At 38.4% G+C, this 23,792-nt stretch overlaps 1 protein-coding gene and 1 long non-coding RNA gene across 3 annotated transcripts in view; one reads left to right on the top strand and one right to left on the bottom strand.

Annotated features, from left to right (window-relative positions):
- Positions 1-4,538: 4,538 nt before the first annotated feature.
- Positions 4,539-23,792, bottom strand: part of CAB39L (calcium binding protein 39 like) — a 93,994-nt gene continuing 74,740 nt past the window's right edge. The window contains exons 8-10 of one of the 2 annotated variants that reach the window (XM_069063632.1): positions 22,518-22,661; positions 15,646-15,671; positions 4,539-6,071 (exon numbers count right to left, since the gene is read on the bottom strand). In XM_069063632.1, the coding sequence (XP_068919733.1) occupies positions 6,020-6,071; positions 15,646-15,671; positions 22,518-22,661 (222 nt within the window). In that variant the 3' untranslated portion in view covers positions 4,539-6,019. The remainder of the gene's footprint in view (positions 6,072-15,645; positions 15,672-22,517; positions 22,662-23,792) is intronic. The other variant, XM_069063631.1, reaches the window with a different exon arrangement.
- On the top strand, positions 16,395-17,064 carry LOC138142575 (uncharacterized). The gene is made up of 2 exons (XR_011163475.1): positions 16,395-16,520; positions 16,645-17,064. It is a non-coding gene; the product is annotated as an uncharacterized lncRNA (long non-coding RNA).

Here is a 23,792-nt window from a genome sequence, read left to right as displayed (position 1 = left end):
TTAAGTGCTGTGTTTAAACTTGATGTAACTCTGGGGTAGATTCAATTGTGATCCAGGGGTGGGGAACTTTTGACCTTATTGTGCTCTGTGATTGACAAATGAAGGTACTTTACCTATGTTTGGAAACTAATCTCCATTTGAGAAGAGGGCTTTTGTGGTGGACTTAATGAAGGTATAGCCTAGGGGTGGAGTAGTATTTAGAACAGGGACTTTGTAATTGATTGAATGATTGGAAGATCCTGGGGTGGGGTAGTCCTTGGAGATTATTTAATCACACTTAGTAAATGCTGTATTTGGAATGATGTCATGTTTTAATCTTCTCTGTTCTTGGTTGGTCACTGAATAAAATAGAGAGCACCTATGCTGGTATTTTGAACCTGGGAAGTTGCCTTTCTTTTGGCATTACATTACATCAGGCTAAAGCTTTCAGAGAGAGGCTAGAGGGTTTTAAAATAGATGCATATATGAGAGTTTTGAAAGTTATTTTCCCTTATCAAGTTAGTTCAAGTTTAGTTAAGCAGTACTTTCTTTTTTTCCCCCAAATAAACCTTCAATAAGTGATAAATGTTTTTTTGCTTTTTTTTTGGAGGGGGGAAGGTAGGACAATTGGGGTTAAGTGACTTGCCCAAGGTCACATGGCTAGTACATGTTAAGTGTCTGAGGCTGGATTTGAATTCAGGTCCTCCTGATTCCAGGACCAGTGCTCTATTCACTGCACCATCTAGCCACCCCTAGTGATAATTTTTTTTTAAAGTCTTCAATCTTGTTAATTAACAAGTTTGTTTAGAGAGTGATAGACATAGACACTGACTTGAGTGCCCAATGGTGTGATCAATCTAACATCTATAATTTAGTTACTCTTAAGAAGACTGCTACCATAAGAGCATTCAGTTTTGCCCTCATTTGAAGCTGTAACAATAATATGGCCATATAACCTGAAGACAACAGAGGAATGAAGATGGCCAAAGAATGTATGATGCCTTTTATTTAGCCAGTTTTTACTTAAATGTGAGCTTTTGAAATAGCTCTTTAAGGGCAGAGTAGAAATAGGACCTCCCCATGGCTCTAGCTTCCACCTTCCCCAATTCATGTAAAAGGGGTCTCTGAACAAACTTTGGAGCTACAGAACCCACAAAATGACACAGAGAGGCTAACCCCCCACTGAGGACAGCCTGGCAGGCTGGCCAGAACCCAGGCCCGTGTGAGCCAGAGGTGCTGGCTGGAGGGACTTTAGATCAGCAGCAGCTGTGTCCGTTTCCAGAATTATCAACACATAGATGCTAAGGACAAAGCGAGAGGTCAGTGCAGTATGGACTTTGGGACCCAGTAGTTTGAGAGTGTGTAGGCTTTTGCCCCCAGGGTGAGAAGCCAGGGCTGTGCAGCTGCCCCCACGTGGCAGCTTCAGCTCCCGGCATGCAGAGTGTAGGGGGACTAAGCAACCAGTCTGAGGGGTAATCACTCTTGCTTAAACCTGCTTGGATCTGGATTGCAGTCTGCGGTGGAGGTCCTGGGGTGTGTGTCCAGCTTGCTAGAGCATGTGGAGGCTTCAGAGATGGCACCCAACTAATACCTCCAGGAGCTGAGAAAACCCCAGAAGCTCCCCTGTCTGGTGGCAGAGTCCTACTGTAGCAAAAAGCCCAAAAGTCAAGTAATTGAGTGGCAACATGACCAGGCAAAGGAAACAAAGCAAACAGAAGAATCCAACATTAGACTGCTATTTTGGGGACAAAAAGGATCAAAACATGGAACAGGAGGAACACAATGAAGTCAGAACTCCTGCACCAAAAGCTTCAAAGGAAAATACAAGCTGGTTACAGGCCATAGAGGACCTTAAGAAGCAGATAAGAGAAGTGGAGGAAAAATTGGGAAGAGAAATGAGAATGATGCAAGATTACGAAATGAGAGTCAACAGCCTGACTGAGGAAAATAACACCTTAAAAAATAGACTAACTCAAATGGCAAAAGAGGCTCAAAAAGGCAATGAGGAGAAGAATGCCTTAAAAAGCCGAATTTGCCAGATGGAAAAAAGAATCTCAAAAGCTCAGTGAGGAGAATCATTGCTTCAGAATTAGATTGGAGCAAATGGAAGCTAATGACTTTATGAGAAATCAAGATGCTGTTAAACAGATCCAAACAAATGAAAGAATAGAAGGCAATGTGAAATATCTCATGGGAAAAACCATTGACCTGGAAAATAGATCCAGGAGAGATAATTCAAAAATTATTTGAAAGCCATGATCAAAGAAAGAACCTAGAAATCATCCTCCAAGGAATTCTCAAGGAAAACTTCCCTAATGTTTTAGAACCAGAGGGCAAAATAGAGGTTGAAAGAATCCACTGATCACCTGCTGAAAAAGATCCCAAAAAGAAAACTCCTAGGAACATTATAGCCAGGTTCCAGAATTCCCAGATTAGGGAGAGAATATTACAAGCAGCCAGGAAGAAACAATTTGAATATTGTGGAAACACAATCGGGATAACCCAGGATCTGGCAGCTTTTATACTGAGGGATTGAAGGGCTTGGAATATGATATTCCAGAGATCAAAGGAGCTGGGATTAAAACCAAGAATCACCTACCCAGCAAAACTGAGTATCATGTTTCAAGGGAACATATGGTCATTCAGTGGAATAGAGGACTTTCAAGCATTCTTAATGAAAAAACCAGAGTTGAATAGAAAATTTGACATTCAGATACAAGAAGCAAGAGAAGGTAAACAGGGAAAAGAAATCATAAGGAACTTATCCAAGTTGAGCTATTAATATTACTACATGGAAAAACAATAATTGTAACTGATGAAACTTTTCTCAGTATGAAAATAGTTGAAGGGAATATAAATATATATATATATGTATGTCTATATTGGAGGATATATGGACGTACGAATACATATGTGAATGTGTGTATATATGTTTACAGGTATACATAGATAGAGGGCACAGGACCAATAGGAAGGGATGATACTTAAAAGGTGAAATTAAGAGGCGAGAGAGGAATATAATGAGAGGAGATGGGGAGAGACAGAATGGGGTAAACTATCTCATAGAAGAGACAAGGGAAAATGGTTCAATGGAGGGGAAGAAGTAGAGGGGAAGGGGATGAGAGGGGGGATGATGGAAGGGAGGGCAGGCTGGGGGGGGAGGAAAGTTGGAAGCACCCACTTTTGAAAAGGGAAGGGATCAAAGTAGAGAACAGAACAAGTGGGAGGTGGGATAGGAGGGAGGGAAATATAGTCAATCTTTTACAATATATCTACTACGTTATTGTTTTCCATTAGCCACACATATACAACCTATACTGAACTGCTTATCTTCCCAGTAAGGGTGGGTGACAAGGGAGGAAGGGAATGAATCTGGAATTCAAAGTTTTAAAATCAAATGTTTAAAAATATGTATATATACTATTATTAGTACTATTTTACATGTAATTGGGAAATAAGATATACAGGCACTGGAGCACAGAGATCCACCATGCCCTACTGGAAAAGTCAAAGGGGGTATGGGAGTGGGAGAAGATATGGGAGAGAGCAGATTGGAGGAGGGGATATCCTGTGGGACTAGTATTTTGGGGCGGTGGGTAGGGGAAAAACAGGGAAAAATTTTTTTACTCAAAATCTGACAGAAATGAATGATGTACATCAGAAGTTAATAAAGCATTTGAAAAATGAAAAAAAAAAGTAGCTTCTTAAGTCTGACCTTTCTATAAATTGAAAACTCTGAACAAATTTAGTGGGATTATGTCCGCACAAACCTGTGTCAAGGTTGTGCTTTCTGATCTACTTACACATTGATAATTCATGTCTTCAGAACATAATGAAGTTCCAGCTACTCATTTACTGCATCTCAGAGGTTGATTTCCTGTTGTAGCTGGTGCTAAGCTGGCTACAGGAGGTCTGATTCTAGGCCACAGGAAATCGAAAAATCTATCTTTACCCAAAGAATGATAACAAGGTCTTGCTTTCTAATTAATTGGAACTCGGTGTCCTCTGATGCCATGGAACAGCCAGAAGCAGTCCAATGGGCTTCCACAAAACTTGCTTGGCCTTCATGTGTTTTAGCATTTACTTATCCCTGATATTAAAGAAGTAAAACCTGTGCATCAGAATTCTGAGCAGGTATAGAAGGGCCAGAAAAGAATCCAGCCTTTGTTGATGGAAGAATGAAAGGGTGCAAGCTGTCAGTTCTACTGACCAGTATCTGGACTTTTCTATGATGGCACTTACCGAAGCTGCTGCAGCATGAGGCGTCCCCCAAGCAAGGGTTGGCATGGACAACCTTGCAGCTCCATGCTGGATGTGGCCCAAACAAAAACCCAGGTCTCCGGCAGCAAGTGACAAGTCTTGCCTGACTGGGCTTCAGGATGATGTCTCCAAAGGCCCAAGGGTCCTTGAGAACGAACAAGTTCATCGGTCCCTTTCTAATCCAGAGGGATGGTGATTGTTGGGAGGGAGGCAAAGAACACACAACCCAGCAACTATAAAATATGTACGTTCTCAGGGAGGAGTAACACGTTTTAGAAATGAAATCAGGAAAAACAATGCAGAGTAGTAACCATGCCTTTAATAGCTTGTAAATAGAGCTTTAAAATTCAAGAGTGCTAAGATATACATAATTTTTATACAACTGACATCTGAAAATAAACCATGACCTGTTAGGGTCCATGCCTTTTCTAAGAGCATAAATTAAATCCTTAATAACTCTAATATGCAACAATATATTGGACCACAGAATCTCACAGGTTTTCTAGCCTTTTGCTAAAGAATTTGCTGTAGAGTTATAGAGTAACGGCTTTCTGTTGTACTGGGGAAAGATTGCCTATAGCCACCTGCCATATATCTTTTCATATCTTTTATTTTCCCCCTTTCTACCTTTACATTTCTCTATGAAAACGAGTGACCAAAACACCCATACAACCTCTGGCCCCAAGCCTTTGCATCTGGTGCCACTGGGCAATGACTCCTATTTCCAAGGCCCATGAGAACAGCAGCCACAAAACATGACATACAAAAAACGTGTCCCCAGCATAAGTCAATGGGATAGAGCAGCACTGATACCTCTTCTGACTCTAGATTCATTGCTCAAGCATCTGCTTGATGTACCAGCCAAGACATAACGCCTTAGATTTCAGGCTTCCCTGGCGGTTCATCTGGACCACAAAAGGTGGAAGCCCACCTTTCTCTGTGGTTGGTCCCATCAGACTCCCCAGTAGAGGTTGGGTTGCTCTGGCAATCATTAGACTAGAGTCAGAAGCAGTTCAACCTAGTGCTGGAGGTTAAAAGAGAGTCCTGAACAAAGCCTCAACTAAGCCAAAAGAATATTAATTTCCCTAAAAGGTTAGGAGCAACTTATTTAAAATCAACCAAAGGACACCAGGAAAGAAACAAAATATGAATAACAAAAATACTTAAGGTGATCATCTTTTTGAATTTGCCCTCTAGTGACTTGAGAAATTCTTTTGACCTAAGCAAACCCGGCCCTTTCACAGTGTCCATGTGCACAGCACTCAATCAGTCAGGTCTAGAAGTACAAAGAAAAAGATGATGGCAATCATCCAAGCTCCTACTTGGTGCAGTTACAGTAAACGACAGCTCAAGGCCGTGGGGAGGAAAGGCAAGAACAAGTTGATGCAAATACGTGGATAAAAACTGGTCAGTTTCTAATGCAAAGGTTTGCTAATTTGACATAAATAATCACAGACTTGATTAAAAATAATATATTATTCTAGGTTTTTTAAACTTTCCCATTTTAAAAGTTTTATATTCCATTTATCTGAAACAATGAATTAAAATAGGCACCTGTGCATGCCTTCCCTAGCACTATTTTTTTTTTTAAATGACACATATAAACTGAACAAACAGGATTAATGCCTATGGCAGAAAATTAGGTAAAATCTTCAAGGGGCCGTTTTTTTCAAGTCTCGGATTTGTTTAATCAAATAATTCTTCTCATCGGTGAATTGTTCATCATCTGTTCTTTCTTTTTGGAAGGTGCTCAGAAACTCAATTAGCTTTGGTTGATTTTTTAGCAGAATCTCCACAATTGGCTGGGTTTTGTGAGGGCTAGCCACAAATACCTAAAAGACAAAGAAACATAGAGGTCAGAAAGTGAGGTTCTGGTCCTCCCCCAGGGCCATTTACTAAGCAGTGCTTCAAACTGCTGGGCCCCATTTGTGTGCCTGCTCCCCAGGAAAGCTTCTGGCTCTTCTTTCACATAGATGGAAATCCAAACTCAACTTTAATATCCTATTTCTTAGATAACAACAGCTGAGATCTACTTAAAAAAAAAAAAGAGCATCAGACCAACAATGCAACAGCCCATAAACTCTTGGCAAGAGAACAGTGGAGGAGGTAGTACATTTTGTGGTGGCCACAATTTATGTTTATGTCCTAAATAAAATAAGACCCGGAAGACTGTGTTTTGTGGCCGTGCAGATGGCTTCAGTACTTCCAGGATTCAGTGTTTTGTTGGCTAAGTGCTCCCTCCCCTGATGCAGCTCAGAGGGAATTTGGGAGGGGCCATCACCCTTCAGTCAGCCGGGTGCTGATCCTTTCCAGATCTAGGTAGGCTGGTCTGCAGACACCATCCATATGGTTCATCAATGGACACGATTACATAAATACGCAAATTCACAATATAGTGGAGAGCACTTCACAAAACCATAATTCTGATACTCATTTATTCTGACACCCGTAGTCAAGGAGAAGCCAAGGAGCCAGAAAAAAACAACATTCTTAAGCAAAGAAAGGGTATTTGGGAAATTGAGGCTGACGGAATTATAGAGTGTGACACACAGATACAGGATACCTTAGGTGTTAATTATGTGGCCTGCAACACAGCCAAATGCAGCCTGAACCAGATTAAAATGTAATTGGGAAATAGTTAACAAAATAAATAAAAATACAATAAAGCATACACACTGTATCTGATAACATTGCATTTTAAAACTAAGTCAATATATGGTTCCCAGGGATCCTTATGTTCCATTAATGGCCCCTGTTTATACTTGGGTTTGACACTAGTGCTGTCTACCAGATATCTTTAAAAAGACTTCTGAAAACTAGTAGATAGGATTTCAGATGAAATAATGGATGTCAAAAGTCCTTGGAAACCAGATACTATACAAATGTAAGGTGGTATTATTACTGATACAGATAACAAAAATTTGAAATATATGAGCTTTGAGATCAATATGCCAAAAGTGGTAAGGTTTCTAAAGATAGAATCAATTACCTTTCTTGAACAAGAAATGACCAGGACCAGGCACAATTCGGATAATCCAGAAAGATGTATTAATCATCCCCTTCTGAGGAGATGGGCTATTTTTCTATATGTCATGGCACACTGGGACATCGAAGGATCTATGTTCCCTTCTAGATCTCTCTCCAAAAGAGAGATCCTTTTAGAAGCTCAGAGTGACCTCATGGCAAATGTCTGCACTTTTTAGTCCCCAAATGCAACATATAAAAAGCAAGGTCACAGCTAAAAGATGGAGAGGAAGGGGAAGAACAAGAATGACAAAAGGGTCAAAGAAGCAAGTATTGGGTAAAGTTGTACAATTCTTAACATAGAATTTTTTTTTTTTTTTGCTTTTTTGGAGGGGCAATTGGGGTTAAGTGACTTGCCCAAAGTTATACGGCTACTTAAGTGTTAAGTGTCTGAGACTGGATTTGAACTCAGGTCCTCCTGATTCCAGGGCTGGTGCTCTATTCCCTGTGCCACCTAGTTGCCCCTTGAGTATTTTATAACAGCAGGATCTTACTTATCTGATCTCTACTTGGTACATCTCTAGTTTATTTTTCTGGGCAAAATTTCTGCAAGGTCTCTCCAAGCCTCTAAAAGGATCTCTCTTTTGTAGAGAAATCTTGAGGGGATTATTATTATTTATTATTATTATTATTATTTTAATTCATATCTTTGGTCATTCTGAAACTGTATCCATGCTGGTGATGTCCCAGTGTGCCATGACATAGAAAAACAGCCCATCAAAAGAGGGGGATGTTTAAGACACCTTTCTAGATTATCTGAATTGTGCCTGGTCCGGGTAATTTCTTGCTCAAGAGAGGTCATTCATGGGTGGCTAGGTGGCACAGTGAATAGAGCACTGGCCTGGAGTCAGGAGTACCTGAGTTCAAATCTGGCCTCAGACACTTAACAAGAAAACTAGCTGTGTGACCTTGGGCAAGTCACTTAACCCCAATTGCCCTCCAAAAAAAATAGAGGTCATTCATTATTATTGGTGATTGCATATAATTTTTTTTATCTAAAGTCATATTGTTAGTCACAAAATTAGGGACTAAAACTCACAAAAGTCCTTTTTCATATCAATTAAATCATACTGCATTTCTTATTACTATCAGAGCCCATTTGTTTCGTGTTTTTGTTATTTGCATCAATTATAGTAATACCACTTCCCACCCCTGATTCTATCTGATCTTTACTCCAACCCCTTAAGGTATATAGGGCAGCTATTATTTTCATTTTTATGAAGGAAACTGAGGCTCACACTAGTCCAAGGTCCACAGATATGACTAGAATGGGCAAGCTGGCACAGCCCAGACCTTCTTAATTCTGGTTCAGTTCTCTTTCCACAAGCTTCCCTGGCACCTCACCATCCTCTTCCTCTTCCCCACTCACATCTATGTCATAATAATAGCTAATATTTATATAGTGCTTTTGATGTACCAGACACTGTGCTAAGTGCTTTACAATTACTATCTCATTTGTTCCTCACAAGAACCCTAGGATTTAGGGGCTATTATTGTCCTTATTTCACAGATAAGGAAACTAAGACATCCCAGTCATTCATTTATCCTTCAGAGAGGATTTACTTTACTGAAGTCACATTTGGTTCTTGAGTAAATGAAATCCAGTTAACATCTCACCTTCCCTGCCTCTGTCAATTTAATAGAGTTCTTAGAAACACATCAGCCTGCACTGGTTTTGGTGAAATGAAACTTGAGGGCAGGCAAGATAGTGCTGTGAAGAGATTTACACATTTCAAAGATGTCTAGCTTGAAAGCACCACGGTCACTCATGAAATAGCCTTAATTTTTAAATTCTCAGAGAAACTCCCTGAAACTCAAGTAGCATCTCCAAGGATGCCTGGAAATCCCATGCTGGTGTGAAGGTAAATTACCACATCTAGTTACCACTGTTTACAATGGGGTTGCTGGGGAGTTTTAGCTAAATATTGGCTGGTATTTTGTGGCAACTACATAAATAACTCATGGAACCAGTCTTTCTAATGGAAAAAAAGAAGGTTAAATAAAATTGGAAAAAGTTCAGCTTCTATGTCCTAATCCAAAATAAATGTCAAACACAGTTGAATACACACACACACACACACACACACACACACACACACACACACACACATTCCATTGGACCCACTCCGGAACATCAACACACCCTACCATAAAGCTGAGGTAACTGTTAAGTTTGTCTTTATGTTTTGAAACGTTTTTTTAAATGGTTCCTTAACCCTGGGATCTCCTTAAATATAGTAACTGACTAGAGGCAAGTGATTCAGAGCCGTGAAGACATGCTTGAGGCAGCAATTACTCTGAATAGTCCTTAGTGCCATGTCAAGTACCTGAAATGCCATATTTATTATTAGGAGATATTTTTGATGCTGGACATCATGTGCAGGACAGAAAGTTACCTTGTTCAGTCATGAATGTTCCCATTAAAAAAAAATAAATCAAACTACCCCAATTTCATTAAACACACTTATTTTTTGCTATATTAATTTGAAAATAAATGGTTTGTGATCTCTCCATTTAAGACTGTGGTCTTATTGGTCTCACCAAGAGCAATTAGTTATAAAAGAGGTGCCATCAAGAAATCATTTGAATCCCTTAAATTGAATGTTGCATTTGTCAGAAGAGTAGAGAATGCTTCAAGCTCAACTTTGAATTGAGAGTCTGCTCTGGGTAAGTGGGGTTTGCTAAAAGCAAAATTCATTTCCCCTTTGTTAACTACTAGAGGAAAACTGGAAAAATCTGGTTTTATTTCATTTTATTCCCAAAAGCTTATCATCCTCTCTTTCTCCCTCAAGACTTCTCTGAAACCTTAACAAAGAGAAATTTCTGAAAGCTGTGAAATAATTCTTTCAATTTCTTTCAATTCTTTCATTATTTAATAGAATCTGAGAAAAAGACATTGATGTTCATTGCCCCCCAGCATCCTGCCTCCCATTCTCTTCTCTAACATTTTCAGCTTGGCTTCTGAGCTCACTGTGTGGCTGAACCGGTTCTCTACAAGATTAATGATGATTTCTTTTGTTTTTGGTTTTTTTTGCTTTTTGGAGGGCAATTGGGGTTAAGTGACTTGCCCAAGGTCACACAGCTAGTTTTTGTATTAAGTATCTGAGGCCAGATTTGAACTCAGGTTGTCCTGACTCCTAGCCGCCCCCTTAATGATGATTTCTTAACTGCTAAATCCAGTGGTCTTCTCTCAGTTCTGATTTTACTTGGCCTCTTGGTAGTTCTGCATCTCCTCCTGAACATTCTCTTTTCCCTTCTCTGTTTCTTTGCCTCCTAAATGCTTGCTCCTTCTTCTTCCTTTCCTCTTCCTCCTGTTCACTAAGTGTGAGAATCCCCCAAAGCTCTGGCTCAGGCTTTCTTTTCTTTCCACAATCTCCCTCCAGTGATCTTGTCAGTTACTATTGGTTAAATGATCACCTCTATGTGGAGATGACTCCCAGATCTACAAAGCCAGTCCCAATCTCTCTCCTGGACTCCAGATCCAAGTACTAGCTAGTCATCTCTAACACATCCAAAACTGGAACTCATTATATTTCCTCCCAAGTCCATTTCTCATCTACACTTCCCCATTTCTGTTGAGGGCTCCCCTATTCTTTTAGTCATCCAAGTCTGTAACTGAGGAGTCATCACTGACTCTACTTTCTCTCATCCTATCGGTTGGCATGACTTGCCTACTCTCCTTCTGTATCTGTAGCAGCTGTCCCTTTCTCCCCACTTGTGTGTGCAGCCCTCACCAAAGTTCAGGGCCTCATCACTTCCTGCCAGGATTATTGGAGTCACCTCCAAATTGATCTCCCTAAACCCAGCCTGTCCCTTCTACAGTCCATCTTGTGTACAAGGAGGGAAGGGAGGAATCATTTATACAGTGCCTAGCACGTACAAGGCATTTCTAAAACACAGATCTGAGCCAAAGCCATCAGGGGTTACTAGGTTAACATACTAATTCTCAGTCTGACCTTTAGGGGCCTCTACAATCTGACTCCTCCCTACCTTCCCAGGCTTTTCTCACTTCACTGCCCTCACACACTCTCTATCCTGGTCAAACCATCTCGAAAGCTGTTTTCTGTGTGCAGTATCCTACTTCTTCCCTCCAGCCCCCATGCCTAGAGTGAGCTTTCTTCTTAACTCCACCGGCAGCAGCTCAACCAACCTCCTTCAGAGCACAGCCCAGCTTCTATCCTTTACACAGGGGCTTTTCTGATGTCCCCAAATTGTGCTCTTTCCTTTATAAAATTATTTTTCATAGAAATATAATAATATTCATATAAATAATATATTGCATATATTTTCTTTTCCTCCTCAGTAGAACATAAGTTCCCTGAAAGAAGGGACTGTTTCATTTTTGTATTGGTATTCCTGGCACCTAGCACAATGTTTTGGGCATAGTAGATAGTTAATAAATGACGGTTGACTTGAATCGTATTAGACATTTTTAAATTCTAATTTTCTTGCTTTCTTGGAATGATGGTTCCAATCACTACATGTCACGATTATCTCTTTTAACTCGCATCTCAATGTTTCCATTATATAGGAGATTTTGTTTTTTAGGGCTTAAAAATTCAGGAGAATCTAACTATTTGGGGACCCACAAATAACATCACTTAGGGGTTCCTGATGATTAAGGTTAAAAATACAGTAGAGGTTAAATTCTCAGAGCCATGCTCAGCTGCCTGGGTTTGCTGGAGCCAGCTCAAACCTGATCAGGAGAGCTCAGAGATTGTGGCGTTTTCATGGTGAGCACTTACATCTTGGAAATCAGCAAATGCTGTGAAACTGGGACTTGCTTGGTTGTTTTGTTGGTTGTCTAGACTTGAGAAAGCGATGGAGAAAATCTTCATGATGCAGATGAACATTAAATGACTGCCACATGTATATCTATGTCTTCTTCCTCCTTCCCTGCACCCTCATCCTCCCCTCCTCCCAGCTGGTTGTTAACATTTACCAGCATACTCTTGGAAACTGTTATTAGAGTCTAATTATACTGAACTATTTCTACCATAAAAACACAGCAGGCAGTCACTTTATGACGTATATGAAAGAGAATTAAAAAGATCACCAATTCTGAGCACTCTTTTTTTTCCTTCAGATACAAATCTAAGGCCACTTCTATGTAAATTAAGCATAGAAGTATTCCACTGTTTAGCCCAAAACATTATTTTATTGCTAGTCTAACAGTAAGACAGGATAAACATTTGGAAGAGTATGGAAGGGGATCAGGAATGAGGGATGGTCATACTAACCTGGTTTAAAATCATTATTTTGAATAACCCAGAAGGATAAAAGGAATGGGCACCATTTTCTTTTGTCTGTAACTTTATTCACCTTTATATACTGTCCTTCTCAATGACAAGGTACTTTGAGAAATTCCTTTCAATATGGCAGTATACACTAATTTTAAAAACATTTCACAAATTTTCTAAGACGGACCTGGTATCCCTAATGAGAAATGCTATATCACTCATGACTACATATAACATTTAATTTCTTTCCCAACCTAAGCTTGCTGCCCACATAGGGTCAGATTGTTATGATGATGGTTTAAATTCACTAGCTCACTTAAATTCTGAAACTACTCTGCTTCAAAAGCATTTTTTACCTGTCAACTATAATTTGACGTACTATTCTTTCAGGAAAATAATTACTCTTCTATTACAATTCTTCTATGCTAGAGAAACTGGTTCCACCTTAGACAATGTGAACAAATAAAATATAACAGTGAATTATTTAAATCCTGCTGGAGAAAGGGTGGTATTGCTAGCGTTATGGAGTAGATTTGTTGAGAAAATCAAGTCATATTGTAAGTCTGTTTTCCAAAAGCAATCAGAGAAAGAAAGAAGGTCCTCAAGGTTGAGAGGAATCTTTGGAGGCTATTTACCTATCCTTTCACCTTAACTGAAAAGAATTCTTCTCATTAGATTAACTGGAATGAACTATCCATCCCATTCTTTAAAAACTCCTCCTCATCTCTAACCTAAATCCTACAAATTAAGGCCTCATTCTTTTAGTCTAGAGTAGAGATAATAATACTGACTATGATGATAGCAGACTTTATACAGTACTTTGGGATTTCTAACAGGGGAGTTGGGTGGTTCAGTTCAGTGGCTAGAGTGTCAGGCCTGGAGTCAGAAAGACCTCGGTTAAAATCCTACATCAGATACTAGCTGTGTGACCCTGGGCAAGTTACTTAACCTGTGATTGCCTTAATTCACTGGAGAAGGAAATAACAAATGCTCTAGTATTTTTACTAACAAAACTCCATGGACAGTGTTGGCATCCTATGGTGCATGGGGTCACAGAATTGAATTTATCTAAATAACAACATTAGGATTTCTAAAGTGTTTTGTATATATTATTTCATTTGGCTCTTACAATAATTTTATGAGGTAGGTACAACAAGTATTTTACAGGTTTAAGAATTTACTTATTACCTCTATTAAATTTCATCTTTTGAGATCTTACCCATTATTTTAGTTTGTCAAGGTTTTCTTTTTAATCCTCTATCATCCCAATGACTTTATTTCACCTATAAATCTTTTTTTTTTTTTGCTTTTTGGAGGGGAAAGGGCAGGGCAATTGGGGTTAAGTGACTTTCCCAAGGTCACACAGCTAGTAAGTGTGTGTCAAGTGTCTGAAGCTGAATTTGAACTCAAGTCCTCCTGACTCCTGGGCCGGTCCTCTATTCACTGCGTCACCTAGCCACCCCACCTATATATCTGATAAGCTTAATGTTTATTCCTTTATTCAAATCTTTAGCAAAAATAGTGAACAGAGGAGGGCCAAAGACAGATCCTTGCAGTACTCCACTATAGACCTGGTACATTAATGATAACTTTGGGCCTGGCCATTTAACTCACTCTGAATTCACTTACCTAGAAATATTGTCTAACTCACATCTCTCCATCATGTTCATAGAGACTATCAAATTCTTTTTAAAAAGTCCTAGAGTTTCTTTTCTGGGAGACGTGAGAAAAGATGAAATAAATGACCTGTTCAAGGTGACGTAGTCATATACATGTTAGAAAGCAGATTTTTGATTAAGGTGATCTCTCAAGGTCCCTCCCAACTCTATACTTCTTTGATTTGAGTTTAGTAAAAATCCAACTAAGGCTAAATATCATGCCATAACATTTACACATACTAATTAATATCTCACTGGCTTTTAAAAAATGTGTTATGTTTTGACTAATATGAAAATAGATTTAATAGGAATGTATGTGTAGAGCCTATATCAGATTGTATGCCATATTGGGGAGGGAGGGGGAAAATTTAAAACTTACAGAAGTGAATGTTGAAAACTAAAAATAAACTAATTTAAAAAAATGTGTTATGTTTAACAGCATTAATTTTACTATCCTCACCATCCATTCCAGTCATTCTTATCATTGTTATTCTAGCAATGTTTTCTTCATCTTATACAGCACAGTATATTTTTCCTCCCTAGGAGCAATGACCTTATATTTGTTCTGAACAAACTTCATCCAGCTAATTCCACCATTTTTTCTAGTTTTGTTGTTGTTGTTTGGTCGTTTCAATCATGTCCAACTCTTCATGACCCCATTTGGAGTTTTCTTGGCAAAGATAACTGGAGTGGTTTACTGTTTTCTTCTCCAGTCCATTTTATACATGAAGAAACTGAGGTAAACAGGGTTAAGTGACTTGCCCAGGGTCACACAACTAATAAGTGTCTGAGGCCAGATTTGAACTCATGCAGATGGATCTTCCTTACTGCAGGCCTAGAGCTCTATTCATTATGCCATCTAGCTGGAGCCTCTATAGTGATAGACTTTGGTATTTTCTTCTCTCCACAGAGTACATCTGATCAGCACATTTAATGTGTATACTATTTGCTTCATTATGTAGGTTGCTAATGAAAATGCTGAGGGCAGCTAGGTGGCGAAATGGATGGAGTGCCAGGCCTGAAGTTAGTAAGACTCATCTTCCTGAGTTCAAATATGGATTCAGATATAGCTGTGTGACCCTGGGCAAGTCACTTAACCCTGTGTGCCTCCATTTCCTCATCTGTTAAATGAGTTGGAGAAAGAAACAGCAAATCCCTCCAGTATCTTTGCCAACACTGAAATGATTGAACAACAATGAAAATGCTAAGCAGCATTATGTCTGTGACTGATTTCTTAAAAACAATCTAAAAATGATTCCCAAATAAGATAACAGCTAGTTCTTCTCACACAGAAATTGCTGGGTAGGTTAAACCAGAATTTCCTAGTTTACTGATGAGTAGGCCATATAGGAAAGAATTAAATTCTACCCTAAATTGAAGGTAATTGATAATTTACATGGTCTTCTTCATTTGTCAAGTTATAACAAATTAGATAATGTAAAAGATCACATTTATTCTGATTAGTCATTCTGATTAATTATTACCTTGTACTCTGTTCTCTTCCAGGTATCTGTGAATTGATTTAGTGAAAAAATTTATCAGTATTTTCCCGGATATACAAGTTAAACTTACAGGCTTATCTTCCTCACCCTCTCACTCCCAAATTCTTTAAAAACAGAACAAAAATAAAGGCTAGGCACACAGAGCCATTACTAATTCCAAGGTTCTACTCTCCACAAGAACTAAAAAAGGTTGGTAGCAGCCTTACAGTGAGTAGGGCCAATTATTCCAGTAACTTGGAATCTAAGACAATAGGGCCTGAAGATTTCATTTAATGATAGATGTCAATGAAATTAACTGTTAACTTCCATTACACAGTCTTACAGAAAAACAGCTTTTAAATTCATGCTAAAGGGTACTACTCATTTTTCATTTGAAAATAAGATGTGAAGTAGGCAGGAATTTTCAGGAATATTCAACCTTTTACCTTTCAAGTACATTACTAGAAAGATATCAGAATAACAAGTGAGAGTAGTTAAATACAAAGTCAGGGGACAGTTGCAAGCAAACCAAACTTCTTGATCCTGCAAGGGAGATTAAAAAGGAACAAAAAAGAAAAGAATCGGAAACTAAGGAAGTCCTCATAGACCAGGGAATGACTGAACAGCCTGTGTTATATGAATGTAATGAAGTATTATGGTGCCCTAAGAAATGATTGAAGAGATGATTTCAGAGAGTACTGGGTACTGTGAATTAATGCAGAATGAAATGAGCAGAACCAGGAGAACCAGTTATACAAGAACAGAAATACTAGAAAGGAAAACAACTTTAAAAGCCTTAGAAACACTCACCAATGCAATGGCTAGCCGTGGATCAACCGGCCCAGGATGAAGTGTGTTACTCATCTCCTACCTGAGAGGTAATGAGCTCAAGGGGAGGAAAAAGACAGAGGAGACAGACATTCTGGGCATGGCAATTGTGTGGAATTGTTTTCTTGATTATGTTTATTTGTTAAAAGGAAGGTTAATTGCTTTTCCTCTCAGTTTCTTAGTTTGGGGAGAAGCAATAATGATGCTTAAGAAAAGAAGGCATTGAGATCTTTTTGAAGACGTAACAGAATCGGAAGGAAAGAGACAAGGAGGACAATTTTGAAAGTAATATGTGGAATTTATTACTTTTTTTCTTTCAAAAGACAAATGGTATAAGATAAAATTCATAGTTTCAAATCTCATCTTCTCTGTGTTTTGCTATGTGTGTGTAGAAATGTTCATTTTCTGTGTGTTTAAGTTCAGAAGAAGAAAAAAATCTAAAAGGAATACCAAACTGAGCTCCAGAAAGTGGGTTTTACTTGCATTCTTGTCTGCTGCTATTAAAAAAGTGGGTTGGAAACACCCACTGCAAATCTCCTTATGTACAAATAAACTGCCTTATAAACAAATGAATTCTTTTAGAAAAAAATTAAAGTTCTTTAAAAAATAGAAATGAGAGCAGAGGTCCTAATTATAGCTTTTCACATTTTCTGCCTGACTTCTATGTTTAAATGATACATAAGGATTATGGAAGGATCAACCAAGGACATACTAAAATAGAACAGTCACACACTTGAAGACTCATATTCAGGTTAGTTGATAGAAATATTTCTTGTTATATTTCTAAAGAAATTTTTTTGGGAAAATTACTAAGAAGAGTGAAAAAGAAGGGAAAGGGACAATCATTCTACTCATTTCTTAATAAAATACTCAACAAATGTGTGTCTTTTTCTCATTCTTACCCTCAGGAGGCTTGAAGTTGATAAACTAGAAAGAAAACAGTTGGAGTCTTAGACCTGTCAGAGAATGGGTAATTGGTCAGTTGGAATTCTCACTTTAGACTAATTTTTTTTCTACATTTTTTTTTAGCCTATACTGTCAAACTAGCTTTGGAGAAGAATCTAGACAACTTTTCTCTGTAGGTAGATGGAGTTGTTGCAGAATTTTTTAAAAAAAGTTTGAATTTACAAACCTTTTTGACAAATTTTGATAAATATTTCGAATTTACAAATTCATAAATAGTTATTGATACTAAAGGTAGGTGGTAGTCATTTAGAAATCCTTTCCAGAGGTGTCAAACTTCCAGCAAAACTCTCCAGGTAAGGCAGGAAGGAGATTAAAATGTAATTGACAAATATTTAGCAAAATAAATAAAAATACAACACACCACAAGTCATGTTAATTTGCGGTTTTCCAAGTCACTATGTAGCCTGCAGGTACCTGCTTCTGTTTGAGTTGGACACCCCTGCTTCAGACAACTCTTACCTAGTACCTAGTATCTTGGAATCTCTTCCAAGCAATTTTCTCTAGCCTCACCACAGCCTCATATCAACAGCTTACCCCGTCAATAGGATAGAATGGAAATGGGGTTTTTCAAATACTTTCTGTCAAGCACTATCATCTCAGAAGTTTCTAGAAGGGAGAGAAATGCCCCTGAAGTAGAGGAGTCTGTGTGATATCACTGGGAAGCACTGAACTGGGAGTCAGAAGGCCTGTACCTGAAGCCCAGCTCTGGGACCTCGGCCACATGATGTCACAGAGCTACCTGTGAAGTTTCCTGTCTCTAGAATACAGAGGCTGGAGTTGGATGAGGTGCTGTCTGCCAGCTCTCACAGCCTCCTGACTCTTGGGCCATTATATTTTTCATTCCATCATATGGTTCCCACACAGTATTACGCATAGGAATGAATTCCTAGCTCCATCATGTAAACCAGGATGAAAAATATAGATAACACCAACAAGCTGCCAACTGTGTATTCAGTGACCTGGGCTAGGGACGTTGGCTTTGCATCTGTAGCTTATGGGAGGTGCATTTGTGGGGGAGAGCATTGATGAGGGAGATAACAACAAAGATATTAAAAGTAGGTGAAAATTCTGTACCTCTAGGTCTGGCCATTCCTAAATAACCAAATACTATATCGAGAGGTGAAAACCATTTATTATATACTTCAGTAACTAATATTTCGGGTTCAGGTAAGGCCAAATTTACAAAGCCATAACAGTAAACAAATGGTCAACTATACACCTAAACCCAGATCTTCTCAAGACATAGGAAGTGGGGAGTCCATATTTAGCCACTCATCAAATCAGTCTGTAATTTTGCATTGCTTCACCAAAAGGACATTTAGCATTTGGATACTGCTTAGTGGAAGGAACATTGAAGTCAAGAGAAAGAGTTTAACTCCCAACTCTGACACCAAATAGTTACGTGACTCTGAGCAAGCAATCTCCCAGCCTCCATTTCCTAATCTGTAAAATGGGAATAGGAATGCTGATATTGCTTACTTTGTGGGTTTATTATGAGGAAAGCATTTTGTAAATCCTAAAGTGTATAAATACGAGCTATTGCTAGGGAGGTGTGGGGTGGGGTTGCACATTGTATTTCCTGCTCTTGGGAAGGCTGAAGCCAGCAGATCACTTGAGTTTTGGAGTTCTGAGCTGCAATAGGGCTAAAGTTGACTGTACTCAATCAAACACCAATGTGCCAACATGGTGAGGTGCCAGGACAGGAAGGCCAACAGGGCTGCCTAAGGAGGAGGGGAACTGGCCCAGATTGGAAACACAGAATAGGCCAAAGCTTCTGTGCTGATCAGCAGTGGGACTTGGCCATGAGTAGCCAACTGCACTTCTAGTCTGAGCAAGAAAGGGAGACTCAGTCTTGGAAATTAAAACAATTTCAAAATAAATAAATGAATGGGTGGGTAGATGAATGAATAAATAAATATGAGCTATTATTAGTACCGCTATTGTTTCAATGCTTCAAAGGATTCACGATTTCATCAATGTAGGTATTTCATCCACTGGTACAGATTACAACTTGTCCATTCTCACAACGTTTGGTCTTATGATGAAGCTAGCAATGCCGACTCCTTTGTTTGTGTCTGTAAGGAGAAGCTCCGAGCCACCTTTCCATTTAGTTGTGACTTCCCTTTGTCTTCTGCTTTAATTTACAGTGTGAATGTCAATATTGATAAAGTTCAGTTTTTTTTGTGATGACAATTTGCTGGACTGCTGGACAAAGATCTCACATTTAGAATACTAATGCTGAATATTTTAGACCATCTATAAATGTTGTGATTCTTTTTGTTATTGTTGCTGTTGTGATTTTTAACATCCTTTTGCACCTTTTCCTGATATGATATCACTGTCACTATAAAAGTGGAAGGGTGCCATCTGGGACTGAAGATCATTCTATTCTGTTTCTTATGTTACGATGGCCAAAGAATTCAACCCCTCATGGCCAATCTTATCAGTAAAGAAATTCTCTGTCCTTGGGTTGTTTCTCAGATAGCAGATTATCATTAGAATTGTCATCTTGGCATTTGTCTTAGTCTCCTCACTCTCCCTCATTTAAAATACTCAATCAGTTGCCTAATCTGGCATTTTTAAATCTACAAAATCTTTTACATCCAACCCCTCCTCAGTCCAGGCACTCCTCACCCCTTGCCTAGATTATTGCAACATCCTCCTATTTGGTCTTCCTGCCTCAAGTCTCTCCCCACCCTAATTAATCTATGCACTGCTACTAAAGTAATATTTCTTAAGCACAGATATGACAGTGTCTTCTTTAATTAATCAACTCCAGGGACTTCTTATTTGCTCTAGGATAAAATATAAACTCCTTCATTTAATATTGAAAACTCTACCCAACCTGGCCCCAAAATATCCACACAGCCACTGAAAATTACTTTCCTTCCTACCCTCTCTGTGATCCAGTCAAACTGCATCTATTCCTCTGTTCTTCACACACCCCATTTCCTGTCTCCAGGCCTTTGCACTGGCTGTTCCCCACACCAGGAATACACTTTCTCCCTACCTCAGCCTCATGGAGACCCTCTTTCTTCCTTTAAGACACAGCTCAAGTACCATCTTCTGCATGAAGCCTTTCCTGATCCCCTTAATTGCTATCACCCTCCCTCCCAAACTACCTTGCATTTATTTGTATTTGTTCTCATTACATTTTTTCTGTATAAATTTATGAATACACACACTCACATACATGTCTCCCTATCTTAATGAAGCTCCTTAAGAGTAGGGATTGTTTTATTTCTTTCTTGGACCCTAGCACAGTATCTGGCATAGCACATAGTGCTTACTTAATAAATGCTTGTAGACTGATTGGGACTATGTGCAAAGCCTTTCCCAGATGGGATAAACTGCCAGACCTATCATCCTTATATTAGGGAGAACCCAGAGTCATGTCATGAGAGATCAGAGCAGAATTTTGTGGAGAGCTAAAATCCTCTATAAGCTGGATGGTAAGGGATATACTATGGATCCTTTATTGACCAGAAAATACAGGTAAGTCTGTCCCATTTGGCAATGGAATGTGTGCTTTCTGATCTCATCATTACCTCTTGAAACAATCTTTGAGAAGCAGATTCTCCCAATTCTGTTGAATGCTTATATGGTGCAAGTAGAAGTGATTGATGGGTTACTTCAAGGAGCTATAATTTCATTGGTGTCCACGTTCTCTCTACTGAGACAGATAACAACCCTTCTATAACTTTTAACCAATCAGAATAAAGAGTTGCTATGAACTGAAAAATTCTTCAGGATGTGGCCTGGTAATGATCCTTCCCAAAGGCAGGAAGAAAAAAGTCTTCAGGTGAGAGAATACACAGTTCACCACCAGGCATGTTCTCAACACTGTTTTAGTCGGAAAGGTTGCCATAATTTGTGCTCTGTTCATGTAGCCTTGAATGGCCCAGGGCCTCCCTCATGTCATGGGGAGGAATCAGGGAAGGGTTTTAGATAGACCAGAAAAGGCAGTTGTCATTACTACTACTGAGGTAAAGGAATACTGTAAGAATCACAGAGGGGATGGATGGACAAGTACTTTGAAAAGCATCATATGCTATTCAAATTAAAGTTTATAAAATAATAGAAACCAAGTCTTGCCTTAACCAAGAAAACAAACCAGAAACTAAAAGAGGCCAATCTGAAAGATGGAAGAAAAAAATGAAAAATTCTCAAGTATTTCTTTAATAAATCTATAGGCGGGCAGCTAAAAGTATTACAGCATAACAAAGAAAATCTACTTGGGTGTATTCATATCACAATAATATGACAAAAAGAGACAACCTAAGCCATAATTGTCAACATCAGGCAATGTAGCACTTTGCTTATTATGTATTACTGTTACTGATGGATGAAAACAGGTTTTGTGCCACAGACTCAAGACTTCAAATATTTGAAAGGTTTTCTGGACAATAAGGATAAGGCAGTTAAAAGGCCTGCTAGGAAAAATCTTTTTTGGCTAACAAGGACACAGTCATGTTCTTCATAAATTATAATACCACCCACTCAAGTTAGAAAGATGCGGACAAAAGGGTCAGGGAAAAGTTGCCATCACAGAAGAGTAACTTCTCAAAAACAATGTTTCTAAATAAATTTTTTTTAAAGGCCAGTTCTCAAATGTAGACTGTGAGCATCCAGTGTGTGTTGTGTTTAAACCTCAAACGTGACCTAGCAGAAAGCAAAGGATAAGAATAATAAAAAGGAGCTCAGAATTTTGGTCCTAGCTCCATTGACAAATGAATGACTTTGTAATTTGGGGGAAAATAACGGAATTTAATTTTAAAATGTAAGTAATTCTTAAATACCAGACACTGTTATACATGACCCAACTTATTTTCTTGACTAGAAAAGCAGAAACCAATCTGCTGAAGATGCTGTGAAAATAAGCTAATTAGTACACATAGAGCATTTAGAAAATATTATGCATTTATTAAATGTTAAATCACAGAATGAAATGAAATCATAGAAACAGAAAAGACCCGAAGAAGATCTGGTTCCGTTTCAAGACTTCCTTTAAACCATTCAACAAAACATTCCCATTTTCCACCTGCCCCCCAAATGGAATATTTCTCTGCACTGTACTTTACCTTAAAGACGTGAAATGCCTCAAACTGAATGTTTGGACTTTTATCTCGGAGAAGATTCATCATTAACTTTAGATTCTCTGGCTTGCTGATGTACTTTGTCATAATAGCAAAATTGTGTCGATCTAGAATCAGTTCACCTAACAGCTGCATTAAAAACAAAAACAAAAATGTATCAGAGGTACTTACTCTTATCTTTTTTCTTGAAAAAAAAAAGACACTTTAAAATTGAATGTAACATTAGTATTCTTGAAGGTGAAGAACTAATAGTGATATATTGACTCAAATAAAACACAGAGTTAGGCTGTGGAGAGTATCTTTGTGTGTAATTTCAATGCACTGACTAGTTTTTGTTCTCCCTGTAGCTTGCCAAGAGGCATGATGGCATCCAGTAATGAATTAATGCCTTTATCCTTTATCTTAATTATTTTATTTCTTTGCTGCTTTCCCAAATACATTTATCTAGTCTGGCCTTTCAGACTGGGTAATGATAACAAGAAGCATGCCTCATCAACTAGAACAAACATTCTCCATCAACATTTGCTATGAAATTAATTCAAATTAAATGAATCCTACTTCCCTGATGATTTTCATTATAAAATCAGAAATGTATGGAGCTGCCAAAAAAAAATTGGCCCTGGATATAATAAAATCATACCTAATATACCTAATAATTCTGCAAGTCTTTCAAAAGTATACACTTAAAGGAAAACAAAACCTTTTTGATGAAAAATTAATATCACAAAGAATCTACACCCTAAACAACAAGGAATTACATTCACCCAGTAGATTCCAAACCTTATACTTCACTTGTAAGGCCTAGAGCCTCCTCTATTTAGAGTTCCTAAATTAAATGTTATCATCAGAATGTTCTTGGCTTCTCGAAGGCATGGCATGAAACATTCTCTCCAGTTATGTAGGCCTTCCTTTATTTTTGCAAATAATGTAAATCTGCAAGATGTATTCAATAAAGATCTTATGTGTGGCTTGGAAGGAAATGCCCCAATATAGGCTATGCTTCTTTGCTAACTCATTTCTACTAAATTTCCTATCAAATGTCTTCTATTCTCTTGGCAAAACATGTATAAATATTTTAATTTCTGTTTATAATCTCAGGTCACCCTTCAAATTTCTGTTTAATGTCTTTCAGTTGCTAACACTGCTAAACTATAGCAATCAAATAAAAGTGGCTAATGGTCAACCATGCTTGTTTTGCTTCTTTTTTAAGGGCAACATTTCTAATGTTTCTCTATTGTATTCAATGTTAGTTCTGAATTT

The sequence above is a fragment of the Petaurus breviceps genome, unplaced genomic scaffold (genome assembly GCF_028583685.1).
Source record: "Petaurus breviceps papuanus isolate PSGF00001 unplaced genomic scaffold, PetGlider_PUasm1.0 90594, whole genome shotgun sequence".
In the NCBI taxonomy this organism is placed as follows: Eukaryota; Metazoa; Chordata; class Mammalia; order Diprotodontia; family Petauridae; genus Petaurus; species Petaurus breviceps.
Note: the sequence above shows the minus strand (reverse complement) of the source record. Positions and strands in the feature narration are given on the sequence as shown.